We start from the raw sequence: 15,838 nt of genomic DNA, 5'->3' as shown, positions 1-15,838 counted from the left end.
GCAGCTGTGCTTCCTGGCTGCTTTGATGGGATCAAAGAAAACTCCTAGATTATCACTGAGAGCCAGAACCTCCTGAGTCAGGTGTGTGGGTGCAGGTGCCAGTCCCAGATACTTGGGAGGCTGAGGCAGGGGGACCGCAAGTTCAAGGCCAACCTCAGCAACTTAGAGAGATGCCATCTCAAAATAAAATTTTACAAAGGCTGAGGATGTAACTCAGTGGTAGAGTACCCCTGAATACCATCCCCAATATCAAAAAAAAAAAAAAAAAAAAAAATTAGGTCCTTGTCTGGGCAATCATGGCAGTAAGTTTTCTATACCACTATTTCCTATATCATTTATTAAAACAAACAACTGTATAAAATAGCTTTTAGAAAAATTTACTTTATTTTTATACTTATTTGCTATAAGGTGGTATCAAAACCAACAAGCATATCAACTTTAGACATCTATGTTTGAAGATAAAATTAATAAAATAATTAGAGCAGCATTGGTTTTATTGTGTGGATCACAATTAGAAATGCTTTTGATTATCAAAAGAAAGGAAAAAGTGTTCGGACCTTAACAGTAAACCATTGGAGAAAATAATGATTCTGGTTGTACTAGAAATACAGCTGTGTTATACACACCCAACCTTGGGGTAGATCCTCTGGCATCTCTTCAGGAGACAGATTTTTCAAGACAACCAACCTCCTTGAAAGGGACCTGCCTAAATGAGGCATAAACCTCAGTGCTCCTTTTCAAAATTTAGATTCTAAACTATCATGAAGGTACATCTTAAAAAATATTAGATACTTTCATTTTTTTCAGTGTTAGAATGAACATTCAGGATAAGGATGCCAAAATGAGAATCAGAGAAATGACAAATGCTGACATGAGGGAAGTCTTGGTGGTTATCAGATTGAATCTTCTCATTGCAGAGTTAAGGAAAGTGTAGCCCAGAGAGACAAGGACCTTCTAATGAAGACACAGGAAGTCAGTGGCTGGGTTTAAACTAGAATAGACTAGAACTAGCCATTACTCTCTCCACTAGAATAGCACTGTCTAATCCTATAACCACTAGCTGTATGTAATGACTTATATTTAAATTAATTAAATGATAATAATTCTTATTCACATTAGCCATGTACTCAAGCACTCAAAACCTTTATCTGGTTTGAGGCTACTATATTGGACTGTGCAGAACATTTTCATTTTGCAGAACATTCCACTGGGTACTCTGATCTAAAACAGGTTTTAAAACTGTTGCTTTTGTACGTAAGGTTTTTTTGTTTTTGAGATGGGTTTGCTATGTTGCCCAGGCTGGTATCAAAGTGGCTCAAGTGATCCTCCCAACTCAGCCTCATACCCAGATGTAATCAAGTTTTATCACACACAGCAATTCATCTATATGTGGTCTATATGTGGCTGCATTTGCACTGTAATACCAAAGTTGAAATCTTATGTCCCATAAAGCCGAAAATATTGACCATCTGTCCCTCTGTAGAAAAAGCTTCCTAGTTTGGAGAGTTATTTTGTTTTAATTAAGCCCAACTTAAAGAGTATTTTTAACTTACTAGCTTTATAAATATTAAAAAGTTGTGTTATATACCGTTTCAGAAAGAGGTTTTATATTAATGTAAAAATTTAATCAAAAATTGTTAAAATGTAAATGAAGATGTTCATTATCCTATATAAATCCTTATATTGTGAAAAAATACACATAATACATGTATATAATAATGGTTTTTGCAAGTTAGGGCTTCTGAAAGGAGAGGTTGAGATGGAATTGAGGGAATGGGGCATTTTTTAGGGATCAGTACCTGTGGGAGGGAGAAGTGGGCGGAGAGAGAAGTTGAACTGTAATGTAAGCCCAAGAAAGCCTTGGCTGGTGCCCTGACTGGCTCTCAGGTGTCTCTTGTTAGAAGTGGCACTGCAGTGGCCTGAAATGAACATGCCTTTGTATGGCCCTTGGATGAGTAATTGGATGTGGCCATCTGGGAAAGGCATGCTCTTGGGTAAGGCAGCAAACCCTGAAGGAGCCGACAGCCAGAGGGTGTCTTGCCAAAAGCTAAGCAACAAGTCCTTCTCTGATTGAGTGTGTTGTGCTTTTCCAGAATATCATGGCATTGTTGCTTGTGATAGAAAAAGACTGGAAACCACAAATTAAATAACCATCAATGAAGAATGGGCTAAATCAATTGAATTATACTACCTAATAGGATGCTATGCAGCTTCTTAAATGAATAAAGTCAATTACTTTCAAAAGGTTCCAAGACATCTAATGTATATTATATAAAAAAACAAGCTGTGGAACATTGTGTGTTATATGACTTGACTTATATTTTGAAAGGACTGCAAGTTGTATTATACAGAGAAAACTTTAGGAGGGAAATGCTATCCCTGGGCTGTAAGGATTTAGGATACTTCCACATTTTGTGTTATATCTTCTCCACAATATATTTTTAATAAACCCCTTTTTCATTAAAAATTTTTGTTTAAAAAAAACATAAAATATAGATATATAATATACTGTACAGTGATATTTGTGTGCTAAGTGAACTCCTTTTAAGATACTATCTTGTACTTTTCTTTCTAGCACCTCTACAAACAAGCATGGGAAGCTGACAAGACCAAAGTGCACATTATGCCTGATATCCCCCAGATTGTATTGGCAAAGGCCAATGCAATTAATATGAGTGATGTAAGTGTAATTCCTGTTGTCATCTTTCCTTCCAACCTGTTTGAACGAGTAAAAACAAATTAATTAGGAACTCTTTCAATTATGTGAGTGAATGTTTAAAAAACAGTAGTGGAAATCTACCAACAAGAGTCCTTCCATTTCTAATCTTGCTCTGCTAAAAGATGGAGTAGACCCATCAATGGGAATTGGGATAAGCAGTTAAGAATTTAAAGGGTAACTGAAATTTGTTTTGGAGCAGGCACTCATTTACTAAGGGACTTGGAAGGAAGAGATGACTTGTGGGGAAAAGAAAGTAAAAGTCCCAGGCCTTCATTTTTAGAAAGCCGCCTCCACCATGAAGTCCAAAAGAAGGGTTAAATGAAAATAGAAGATGGACATTTTGAAGAAATTGGGGCAAGCTCTTTAAGGAATGTGGAACACTTGTTAGAAACTGCCTTGATGTTTTATTTCATTTCCTTCTCATCCTAACCATAATTGCAAGGAAATCCTCTAATCCTACCATCTTTTTTCCTTTGGTTACATTCCACAGATTTGGAATTGCTGACTTTTTAAAAATTATAGAATCCACATGATTGTATAAATAAAAGTGTCAATTATAAAACAGTGAAGTTTTCTTTTGATGTATGATGATGCACATTTCTTTTGATGTTTTGTAGTTTTCCTTTAACTCATCAGATAAAATACATCAATAAGAAACTGTTGGATTTTATATCTTTTCTGTATATTTACAACCTGATAGAGACCAGGGCCTTTTACTTTTTTCTGGTGGGTTCTTGAGGATATGTTTGGACTTGTAATTATTTTTTTCAAACACAGCTACGTTACTCATGAGAATATTCAACCATTGAACCAGCAACAGAGCCTTCTGCCCCAGATTAAAAGGCTGCCACAGAGCTAGTTCACTCTTCTAGAATAAATCCAGGCTTTCCTATTTAGAAAAACAAACAAACAAACAAACAAAAACCTATTGTCTTTGCCTATTACAGAAACTCTACAAACTTTCCTTGGAAGAGTCTAGAAAGAAAGGCTATGATCTCCGATCGGATGCAATTCCTATCAAAGCTGCAAAGGCTTCACGGGATATTGCAAGTGATGTAAGTCTCTGTGCTGGGGCTTCCAGGCAACCAAAATATAAGGGCTGCATTCTGGAACTACCTAGTGGGTAAAATAAGAAACAAAGTCGTGCCTGCCAACAGTGGCTTCACTGTGTTCTGTGTGTGCCTCTTAGCCTTGTTCACGTGTTTTATCTGGCCCTTCTGAAAGACAGAATGCTGTGTTATGACTCTCATAGATCTTGGATCCCTGCCTCAGGAGATCTAGGTAAACTTTGAAATCTGTTAGTAAGTCAATGACTTGTAGAAACCAAAGCCCTTCACCAAGTTTTCTCGGTAAAGGCTTGTGTTGTTCTTGCCTTCTGCTTCTTAGGATGATTGGTTGTTGACAGGTTATCTCCCATGCAGTCATGCTGGGGAGCAGATCATTTGATCTCATGACACCCTATTTTTTAAATAATCAGAAATTTTGCAAATCAGTTGCTAAAACCATTGGCAGCTTGACATCAGTTGTCTTGGGAATGTTTACACCCCAGAAATTAGTAAACACTATGAATTAAGACTCCTGAATCCCCAGAAAGCTGGTATATCAGCAAGCACTGTCAATACATCTCCTTCATGAAACACAGTTCTTTCTGTGTATTACCATCTCCCCTCTCTAGAATTTAGGGTGGTAAATAGTAACATTTCTTCCTGGGTAGGCTAGTTTAGAGAGCCAAAAGAAGTGGAACTCTAAAAATATAAAGGTACTCTAAAATTATACTGTGTAATTCATAACTGAATCTATTCTTATCAGCAAATGACTGGATGACTGGTTTCCCAGGGCAGTATTAAACTGCTTAGACCATTGTGTTTTTCTCTTATTTGCTGAATTCTTTCTTATTCTTATAACAACCCTGTGTGTGTATAAGTCAGTGTGATGCAGCATCACCAAATCTGAGCTCTAATCCTTAGCTACCTCAACAACTCACTCACCTCTTTAGTTTGAGCTTATAATCATCTATGAAATGGGGACAGTAATAAGAACTTTGCTATCTACCTTACCAGCTATAGTTTTGAGAATTGAGTTATATAGAAAATGTTTAAAAATGTGTTTTGTGAACTGTAGGGTTCTCTATAAGTATCATTTTAAATGATATACAGAATATTGATATTGGAATGATTTTTAGTCTACGGAATTGCTCTTTATACACATTCATATTTTCTTCATAGTATAAATACAAGTACAATTATGAAAAGCAGAAGGGAAAAATGGTCGGTTTCCGCAGTCTTGAAGATGACCCCAAATTAGTCCATTCCATGCAAGTAGCAAAGATGCAATCTGATCGAGAGTATAAGAAAAACTATGAGAAGACAAAGACCAGCTACCACACCCCTGCCGACATGCTCAGTGTCACAGCTGCCAAGGATGCCCAAGCCAACATCACCAACACTAACTACAAGCATCTGATCCACAAGTACATCCTCCTTCCAGATGCAATGAACATCGAGCTGACCAGGAACATGAATCGCATCCAGAGTGATGTAAGCCACCTGGGCCACGGTTGGATTCCTCGATGGGCAGGAAGATCACAATCTTAAATGCCATACTTTTGTGTCTAAGTCATTAAGGTAAAGCAGAGTTTGCCTCTTCTCTTTACAGAATGAATATAAGCAGGACTACAATGAATGGTACAAAGGGCTTGGCTGGAGTCCAGCCGGTTCCCTGGAAGTGGAGAAGGCCAAGAAAGCAACTGAGTATGCCAGTGACCAGAAATACCGTCAGCACCCTAGCACCTTCCAGTTTAAGAAGCTGACTGATTCCATGGACATGGTGCTTGCCAAGCAGAATGCACACACCATGAACAAGGTAGAGAGAACAGTTGCCCTGCTGCATAGCACCCACATGAGGGAAGGCTAACTGGCTCTGGTTCCTGTTTGGGAAAGTTAACTCAGGTCACCGCATTTAGGAGGTGCCAAGTAGTTCTGGAGCATTGCCCGTTCCGTTTTCTAAAACCCATCTCATATTTTCTTCCCTTGCCCTTCCAATGGGGTTAGAAATTACTTATACTTTTTTATTAGAGCACTATAGTTATACATATTAGTTGGGGAAACTACTTATATGTTTTTAAAAATATATATATTTTTAGTTGTAGATGGACACAATACCTTTATTTTATTTCTATGTGGTACTAAGGATCAAACCTAGTACCTGACACATTCCAGGCAAGTGCTCTAAGACTGAGTCACAACCCCAGCCCTAATTATTTTTTTTAAAGTACTTTCAATCCATTGTAGATAGTGGAAATGATCGAAAATACTATTTTTCTGAGTTTGTAAAAGCCAGGTGCAGTGGTGCACACCTGTAATCCCAGTGACTTGGGAAGCTGAGGCAGGAGGATTGCAGGTTTGAGGCCAGCCTCAGCAATTTAGCGAGTCTCTAAGCAACTTAGCAAGACCCTGTCTCAAAATAAAAAATAGAAAGGGCTGGAATGTAACTCAGTGGTACAGCTCCCTTGGGGTCAGTCCTCAATACCCTGCCTCAAAATTAAAATCTGTGTTTTTAATATCTCTTCTGAATCATATTTTACTTTAGTTGTTCTTTACTTGTTCTAAGTAAGCATGTTCAAATAATCTGTATATAATCTGTATATTTATTTTCTTTTCTGTTTGTCCCAGTTTATTCAGATTTCATATGTCTTTTTCCTCTCTTCCCAGCATTTGTACACCATTGATTGGAATAAAGATAAGACCAAGATCCATGTGATGCCTGATACACCAGATATTTTACAAGCCAAGCAGAATCAAACATTATATAGTCAGGTAAAAGTACATAAATATTGTAATTATGTTTTATCTTATTAAGCTTATAAATTACATACTAGTAAATAACTGATATAAATGCTGAAGCCATAGAAGTGAGTGACTCTCAAGCTTTTTAGCCTAGGGAAGTTACAAGATATGTTAAGGGCAAGTGCTTCAGCTCTGACCCTATGCCGCATAGAGGCAGATACTGTATCTATTTTGTTTATCTTTGTGCATATTGTGTGTGGTACAAATAAGGAAATCAATAAGGAATTGTTGAAACAAAAAAAAATCACATCAAAAAGACATGAGAGTTTTGGCTTTGGCATTTATGAATTACTTGATATTGAGCAAATCACCTACCTGTCTAAACCTCAGTTCTACTACTCCTAAAATTAGGAATAAAATTATAAAAATCATAAAAGTGCCTATGACGTTGGATGTCTTTGCAAACCAAATGAGAAATCCTATAGAAGGCTCTCAGCATAGTACCTGGTACATAGAAAGTACTGGATAACTGTTATTTTTGTAACTATTCAATTTTAACACTCACACAGGTTAATTCGTTCATTGCAACTTTTAAGAGATATCACATCTCTTACTTTATCACATAGGTAATTAAAATTTTGTGATCTGATTATCTTTTAGTTATTAATTCTCTCAATATTGGTATTTAAAACAGTGAGCCTAGACTCTAGTTAGCAGCAGGAAGAAAGGAACCTTATATGCTTGATATGACCATATTATTGTTCAAATATACCACTAAGGATTCTCAGAGCCAAAATGAAAATCAAGCCAGGTCACATGACGCCGCATCAGTACTTTTTCTATTTGTTTTAAACTGCCTGTTTGGGTTTTATTCATATCTTTAGAGATAGAGTAGATGATGTTAGAATCTGATAACCACTCTCTATTTTTGCTTAATAATCTGTTGAAATTTTTAATAAAGAAGGAATAATACTAAAGAATTTCTTCAATTTTCAGAAACTCTATAAACTTGGATGGGAAGAAGCTTTGAAGAAAGGCTATGATCTCCCGGTTGATGCAATTTCTGTACAGCTGGCCAAAGCTTCAAGGGACATTGCTAGTGATGTAGGTTCTATTTTGATTTGTTTGAGGGTATTTTTATCTGAATGACTTAATGTTGGTAACTATTTTTGTAGATGGACTTTACTTTTCAAAATGTAACATTGTTCCCTCCATCATGTCCTCCCTCTTTGGTCACCCAGAATCCACTCTTCTTTCTCACTATTCAAACAGGAACAGGGGCTTCTGTCAAGTCAGCCAGAGCACCTGTCAGACCATTGCACTAACATGCCGTGTCTCGGGGTACACCAAGGAACCAGATTTCAGTTTTCCTACTGTGCCTGAAATTAATTTTCCTGTTTTCTACTTGTTTATTTTAGACAAATGCAAACTCCTAGGTAATAATAAATCAGCCTCAACAACACTATGTTGATAGATTTTATATGCAGATAGTTTAAAATTAGCTGTCAATTATTTTTATTTAGCCTATCCTTTCATTTACATAATTATAATTAATTAGCTTAGGGCACAGAAAAATCCAGAAAGGCTCAGAAATTTAGATTGAAGGATCAGAGGACTTAACTCCACTTTCTGCTGGATGTCTGGTCCGAAGTTCAGAGAACAAGGATCCTTGTGTTCCAAAAGGTAGCTTCTAATTACTAGAAAGTGTAGTGTATCTGGCAAATAAACTAAACATGGTTAAAAAATTTTACATGTTATACTTAGATAATCTACCTATAACCATTTACCTTTGCTAATACCAAAAATTAATGGGAAAAATTCATAGGATATTGGTGATAGAGAATAAATTACCAAAATTTCATAGAGAAATACAGCCTCTTAATCGTTAAAACAAAAGAATGATCTGGTCGAATATACAGGTTGAAGTACAAAGGGGAGAGAGAAGCTCTAAAGACAGAATCTGACAAATTCTAAGAACTTAAGGGGAAATTCTACCTAATCCAATTGTGGCACTCCAGAAATGCTAGAAAATTAATTTGATAAGGTATTATTTCTACTCTCTGGCTTGTGGGCCAATACCTCATTAGAATCGATGTAATAATGAACCTAAAGCAATAATGATGCTTGCATTTTCCCCAGAAAGTAAATTCATTTTCATTTATTGTTATACGCTAAAAATAGTTTAGGAATTGAAGAAATAGCATCAGTAATTGCTGAACAACCCAACATTTGACAGTACGTAACTTTTTTCTTTCAAACCTATTAATTAGAAACTTTTGAAATCTTCCTCTAAAATTAAATTAACTAAAGTGGACTTTCCCACCATTGTAGAGATTATATTTCCTTTCAGTTTCAAATGATTGTTGTATCTATAAAATTTCAGAAAATTAGTGCTCTTTTAAGTATATAATTTAACAAATTAAAATAACAGAATTTAGAATTAGAAAATACATAAAGGTTATTTAACCCAGTCTTCCCACTCAGCATCAGACCTTTTCTGCAGGTTCAACAGTCTGTTTACCCTGTTTTTTAAAAAAAATTCTCTTAAAATAGAGCATTTCAAAACTTAGTGTTCTGTTGCTACAAGAGATCAGGCCAGAGTAAGTGAAATTCTGATATGCATTTATCTGTTCTCCATATAGAATTTATGGCCGTAGTTTTTTCTTTTTCTTTCTTTTTTTTTTTTTACGGTGCTGGGGATTGAACCCAGGGCCTTGTGCTTGGGAGGCGAGCACTCTACCGACTGAGCTATCTCCCCAGCCCAGGGTCCTAGTTTTTCATGAGCAATTTTGTCAGATTATCCATATGAGACTACAAACGGATCAAAGTCCTGAGTAGTTTTAATATGCATAACCATGAAGCTGGTTATCATGAGAAAGCAGAACCTACTTCTATGAGTAATAATATATGTTTAGCACCTAATATCAAATAAACTTTATTACATTCATTTTCATTGTTGTTATTGTCATCCATTGCTAAGGTAATTTTCCCCGAAGAATCTAAATGCTGGATTTTACTTTTACTCTCTTAAATTTGCATAGTTCATTTTTACCAATTTGGCAATATATTGAAGTCTTGTTGAATTTTCTTTCTTTCTTTCTTTCTTTCTTTTTTTTTTTTTTTGATTTTTTTTTAATTTTCTTTCTAATTTAATATACTTAGATGTTTTAGATGTTTTTAGCCACCCTTGCATGCAAGACATAGATCCCAAATAGGACAAGGTAGTATGACATAACGATATGACAAATATCTAAAAATCCTGCTATATAAATTAATCTATACTTTTAAGTCTGTTGACCAAGTCATTTATTTCCCTAAGTTTTCTGCCATTCAGCCTGTATTTTTTTTCCCATGAGATCATCCTTCCCATAAGACTCTACAAGGGCTTGATTAAATGCTATCTGGAAAGTCAGCATATACCATGTCTTGTATATCCAAGGATTTCTACCTCTGGTTGGAATTAATTTCTCATGATAAACTTACTTGATACTCAACTACATTAAGTTTCTTTGGTAGCCTCCACTTAAAATTTACTTAAGTAAGACAATATTTCTGGGGCTGGGGTGTGGCTCAGTGGCAGAGCACTAGCCTAGCATGTGTGAGGCACTGGGTTTGATTCTCAGCATCACATGTAAATAAATAAAATAAATGTCCATCGACAACTAAAAAACTTTTTTTACGTTAAAGTTTAAGAAAAACATTTCTTACTAAGTTAGCATGAACATCTTTTTTCTTATTTCAGTTTTTTAGATCAAATAAAAAAACAAAGATAATTTAGTATAGTTTGGTCTTTGTGTTAATAAAAGAACTGTGTTTCCTCTGATTTCAGTTTAAATACAAACAAGGTTATCGGAAACAACTTGGACACCATATTGGCTTCCGGAGTTTGCAAGATGACCCAAAGCTCGTGTTATCAATGAATGTAGCCAAAATGCAGAGTGAACGAGAATACAAGAAAGACTTTGAAAAATGGAAAACCAGGTACACCAGCCCAGTGGACATGCTGGGAGTGGTGTTAGCCAAGAAATGTCAGGCCTTGGTTAGTGATATAGACTACAAGAACTACTTACATCAGTGGACATGCCTGCCTGATCAGAATGACGTCATTCAAGCTAAAAGAGCATATGAACTACAAAGTGAGGTCGGTGTCTGTTAAATTCAATAGTTTATGAATTACTTCATATTTCATATTAGTAGCCATTTAGCCATAAAAAAGAAACTAGAAAGAGGAATTGTTATTGACAAGCTAAAGTGCATCTATTCGTGGTGCATAGAATCACTTAGGGAATAGGTACAAGAGGATGAGTTTTGATGGCTTGCTTTGTACTTCCACAGAATGTATATAAATCTGACCTCGAGTGGCTGAAAGGCATAGGATGGAGTCCCCTTGGTTCTTTGGAAGCAGAAAAGAACAAACGGGCTTCAGAAATCATCAGTGAGAAGAAATATCGCCAGCCTCCAGACACAAACAAGTTCACCAGCATTCCTGATGCCATGGACATAGTTCTGGCAAAAACAAATGCCAAAAATAGGAGTGATGTGAGTAATTCTTTAGAAATTTATCAAATAGATTACAGTGGCTGCCATTTGGCAGTCTCTCAGTAACTTTCACTTAATAAATGAGAGAAATCTGAGTGCGATGTTGTGCGCCTATAATCCTAGCGACTCACTAGGAAGGCTTGATTCAGGATGTCAGCCTGGGCAACTTAACAGGACCCTGTCTCAAAAACAAACAAGCAAAACTAAAATAAGTAAATGAATAGATTAAGAAAGAATTGCATCATATAATACAGCAAGATGTTTTATATTGGTTCACTTTATTTGAATTATCAACTACCTTACACTGAATAATATAAAAAAGTCTGGTGTCAATTTTAGTCACTTAAAACTTCCTTATTTAACCAGATGTATTCAGAAATTATTGAATATACTTTTTTCTTTGAAACTTGAGTACTTTAAAGACCTAGGATTCTGTTGTTGTTGGGAAGAGTATATGAAGGCAAGAGGTTCTAAATACCTTACTAAGACAGTGGAAATGTTATGAAGATTGTATTTTTCTGCCAAATGATTGATACATTTAGGTCCACTAAATCAATATAAATCAATAATTCTATAGCATAGGATGTAATTGTGTATTCCATCTTCAACTTATTTTCTTCTCTAGTACTGACATCAGTGCCTGGCATATAATAGGTGCTCAGTAAGCATTTATTGAATAAAATAAATGAAAGCAGTTTGGAATAATTTTTATGCAGAAAAGGGAAAGGTTAAGTAGTACTCAACTAAAAGCCTAATCCTGAATGTCACAGTAGATTGAATTATGTATACTGAGATTCTGGGCCTGGTAAGAAAGTTTAAATAAAAGTAAAAAGGAGTTGGGGGTATAGCTCAGTGGTTCAATCCTGAGTATGGTTAAAAAAAAAGAAATATAATTAGACCCCTGAGAGGGTCTAGATATATATACTATAAATATATATACTATATTTAATATCTATATATTTTATGTTAATCATATAAATTATGAGTTTTAAGTAACATGTAAACTCATAATCAGCTTATAGTAAGCATCAGTAAGTTTTAGTTCCTCTCTTCCTAAGCAACCCCTCAGAATTTTTGCAATTTTGTTTTCTAAAAGTTATAGTAAATACTGATTTATCAATTTCATTACGAATGTCTAAGTATTCTTTTCTTCTTTTTATTTTATGATGGCAGTTTGAATACAATCAATTGGCTAAGGCACAAATTTATGCAAAAATATTTTCCTCTTTTGGAATCCTAGTTTCTTGAGAGGGAGCTCTGACTAATAAAATGAGCAAGAGGAAAACTCTGAATCATAAAGTTGATGGATACATCCCCAGCAATGAGCCCTAGGTACAGGGATGCAGAAATATCGATGTGGTAAGGTCTCTGGAGCAGAACTCAGACCAGGCTCCTTGCACCTGCTGCCTCTTCTTTTACATAGTCTGATAAATCTGCCAGCCTAATCAACATTAAGCATTTTTTTCTGTGTTCCATGGAATGAAAATGGCACATGCCGTTGAAGCAATGGTCTCATTTAGTGGTCATTAACAAGACAGTTTTGTCTCACAGAAGGCATTTGAAATCTACAAATATTTTTGTCACAACTTGGGGGTGGCATGCTACTGTCCTCTAGTGGATAGAAATTAGGCATGCGGCTAAAAATACCACAGTGCACAAGAGAGCCCTCTATAACCAAGAAATGTCCAGTATTAGACACCAATAGTAATAAGGTTGAGAAATTGATGTTCTTGATTGGAAAGGTTGGCACAGAGCTGGGATAAATAATGAAAATTAATGAGCTTAGATTTGTTTGGGTCCTGAAGGTCTTAGTCAGCTTATTTGGGTTACATGAGCTGTAGTATACATGTTTAAAAAGAAAAGCGCCAACCCCGCTCATCTTACACAAAACATCTCAAAGGGAAATTGACAAGTCCAAGGAATCCATGAAATTTTTAAAAATCTTATATTGGAATAAACATAGGCATACATAAAAGTTGAAAACTAGTATAAATTATGTATTTTTTACCTACATTTCACAAAAATAAATGTTTTAACACATTTGTATTCTCTTTCCCTCTATTCGTCCCTCCTTTTTTCCTCTCTCCTGAATATATCTATATGCCAAAGTAAATTACTTTATGATGCCACATCACCCTGAAATACTTGAGTGTGAATCTCCTGAAAATAAGGACAGCTCACATAACTTACACTAGAATGATCAAAATCATGAAATTAATGTTGATAATTATCAGTTTGCAGTATTTGTTCAATTTTGTTACTAATGTCATTTATAGCAAAAGAAAAAAAAATTTTTCCCTGGTCCAGGATCCAATCCAAGATCATATGCTGCATTTTCTTACCATGTCTTTAGTCTCCTTTATTCTGACTGTTTTCTCACTTTTTCTTTGTCTTCCAAGTCCTTGACATTTTTGAAAAGTACAGGCCAGTTATTTTGTAGAATCTCCTGCAGTTGTGTTTCCTGGTGTCCTCATGATTAGATTCAGATTCTGTCTTTTCAGGATATTATACATCGTGACCTGAGTATATCACATCAGAAAGTGCATTATATCAATTTGTTCCTCTGTGATCGCTTTAACTGATCACTCTCAAGTTACTATTTTCCTCTTTGTAATTCAGAAGTATCTTCTGGGATATTTCAAGCATTATGTAAATAACCTGGTTTAGATAAGTGAGATTTTTGTTTGGGTCTCCTTGTTTCCTATTGAAGACAAACCTAAGGATAGCTTTTGGACATCAAAGAGATTTTAATAAATTCCCAAATATAATCTCTTTGGGGGTTCTGATCCTCCAAAATAATATTAATATAAATAGTAAGCCTATTAGAAATTCTGAGGTGCTACAAGGTAACAAACACGTGTTCGAAAGTAGGTAGGCAAGGCATTCACTTGTGACAGAGGGCATGCTGCAGAACCTGGCTAGCAAGTATGCCTGGGTGGGCAGTCCGCTAATGCAGTGTACCCTTCACCCTGTTTGGGGGACTTGTGTACAATTTACACAACTGGCTAATTTTAAAATTAGGGTGGGCAAAAGGGAAGGGCTATAATTAAAATGGCTATGATTGGATCCAATTAAGGCTGAAAATGGACTACCAGACTTTCTATTTCTCACAGCCACATAAGAAATGAGACTTCCTAATTTCTAGGCACACTTTGAATAAGTTGTCTTTTGAGAAGGCCAGGGTTGTCTCCCAATTAAACACTAAGGGAGACTTTACAACCCCCAAAATGGAAAACTCTGCTTTCTTTTGATAAAGTTGGCAAATGTTCTAATTACCTGGACTGATTTTTTTTTTTTTTTTTTTTTTTTTCCTTGCTGGGGATTGAACCCAGGGCCTTGTGCTTCCAAGGCAATCACTCTACCAACTGAGCTATATCCCCAGCCCTGGACTAATTTCTTATGGGCAGAATTATCTGTAACTTTGAAAGGGTAGTCCTTACTATACATTTTGGAAGACGATTGTGTTCCAGATGCTTATATTATCTTCCATGTCGTCAATTATAATGTGTAACGTAAATGTAATGTTTAGTGATGCTTAAGGTAGAAGCCACCTATATCATACACTGATCTAATAAAACTAATAAAAAATTCTTATTTCTCATTTTAGAGACTTTATAGAGAAGCTTGGGACAAGGACAAGACTCAAATTCACATCATGCCTGATACACCTGACATTTTACTGGCTAAGGCAAACTTAATCAATACAAGCGATGTAAGTTTCCAAATTCAGCATGCATTTTCAGAAAGCTCATTTTAATTGCTTCTGTGTCATTGAAGTTGTTTGGAAGTTCTTTTGAATCCCTGAATCATTTTAATTAACAAACTACATGTGACTCAGATCCCTTATTTAAAGCTTTTAGATTGAACCTCAAGATTTTGGTACTCCCCATCACAAGCAGACTTGGAAGACTGCTCTCTCTGTGATTTATGTTCCACTATTACACATCTCATCTTAATATAATGGTTTATCTCTTCCCTGTGTGGGGAAGGTGTTTTTTACAGGCAGAGACAATTCCTACTGGGTCTTGGGTGCTCTCCTAGCACCATGCCTGACACATAGTAGATGTTCAATGAAAGTTTGATTGAGTGAATGTATGAAATTCATGCAGGATAATTTCATTTTTTGTTGCCAACATAATCTCCTAAATTTATAGGTTGTAAAAATTAAATATTTTAAGAACAGATTTTAAGCCCCAGTAGAATGACTTCAAAGGTAAATGTTAGAATAATAATATCACAAGGACTAACATAATTCTCAATTATTCAATTATGTCACAAATATGAAGAAACAAATGATTATACATAAGTTGTAAAAAATTAATAGTTAAGCTCTTTAAAAATTTTAGCTTTGAAAAATTTTGAAGGAGTCTGTATCTTACCTTCAGATGTTGATCTTTCTTTGGATGGCCCTATATTATGAGGCAGTCATTCACAGTGCATTAGCCACTTGGAAGCAGAAGTAAGAGCCCCTTATACATGATTTTCCCCACTAAAGGAGTAAGATGGAAAGGTGTTGCTCTTTTCTAAAAGCAGCTCTTTGTAAAACACTCAATGTTAATTGGAAAACAGTACCTAAGTGATCTTTCATTTCATTTTTTTATCAATTTGCTTCTACATTCTCATAAGTATTTGGGAAGAGTTGACATTTAATTTTATGCATCTAGGCAATTGAAGAGCTTTAAAGTTTAAAATAAGATCATTAGCAATCCCTGACCATGATTTCCAATTACATTTGAGTAGTCCAGAGCACAGATACTATTCTCATGGACTCTTAAAATATTTAGCACATTGGATT

The 15,838-nt window shown here is 35.5% G+C and overlaps 1 protein-coding gene across 29 annotated transcripts in view; it reads left to right on the top strand.

Moving 5' to 3' along the window:
* The window catches only part of NEB (nebulin), a 200,464-nt gene that overhangs the window by 59,794 nt on the left and 124,832 nt on the right, over nucleotides 1–15,838 (top strand). For all 29 annotated transcript variants that reach the window (XM_079134469.1, XM_079134460.1, XM_079134459.1 and 26 more), the window contains 9 exons: nucleotides 2,576–2,680; nucleotides 3,667–3,774; nucleotides 4,945–5,256; nucleotides 5,375–5,581; nucleotides 6,430–6,534; nucleotides 7,501–7,608; nucleotides 10,334–10,645; nucleotides 10,840–11,043; nucleotides 14,651–14,755. In XM_079134469.1, coding sequence (XP_078990595.1) covers nucleotides 2,576–2,680; nucleotides 3,667–3,774; nucleotides 4,945–5,256; nucleotides 5,375–5,581; nucleotides 6,430–6,534; nucleotides 7,501–7,608; nucleotides 10,334–10,645; nucleotides 10,840–11,043; nucleotides 14,651–14,755 — 1,566 coding nt within the window. The remainder of the gene's footprint in view (nucleotides 1–2,575; nucleotides 2,681–3,666; nucleotides 3,775–4,944; nucleotides 5,257–5,374; nucleotides 5,582–6,429; nucleotides 6,535–7,500; nucleotides 7,609–10,333; nucleotides 10,646–10,839; nucleotides 11,044–14,650; nucleotides 14,756–15,838) is intronic.

Source organism: Sciurus vulgaris (assembly GCF_902686455.1).
Source record: "Sciurus vulgaris genome assembly, chromosome: 3".
Classification (NCBI taxonomy): domain Eukaryota; kingdom Metazoa; phylum Chordata; class Mammalia; order Rodentia; family Sciuridae; genus Sciurus; species Sciurus vulgaris.
The sequence above is the reverse complement of the archived record's forward strand: the minus strand, read 5'-3'. Positions and strand labels throughout refer to the sequence as shown.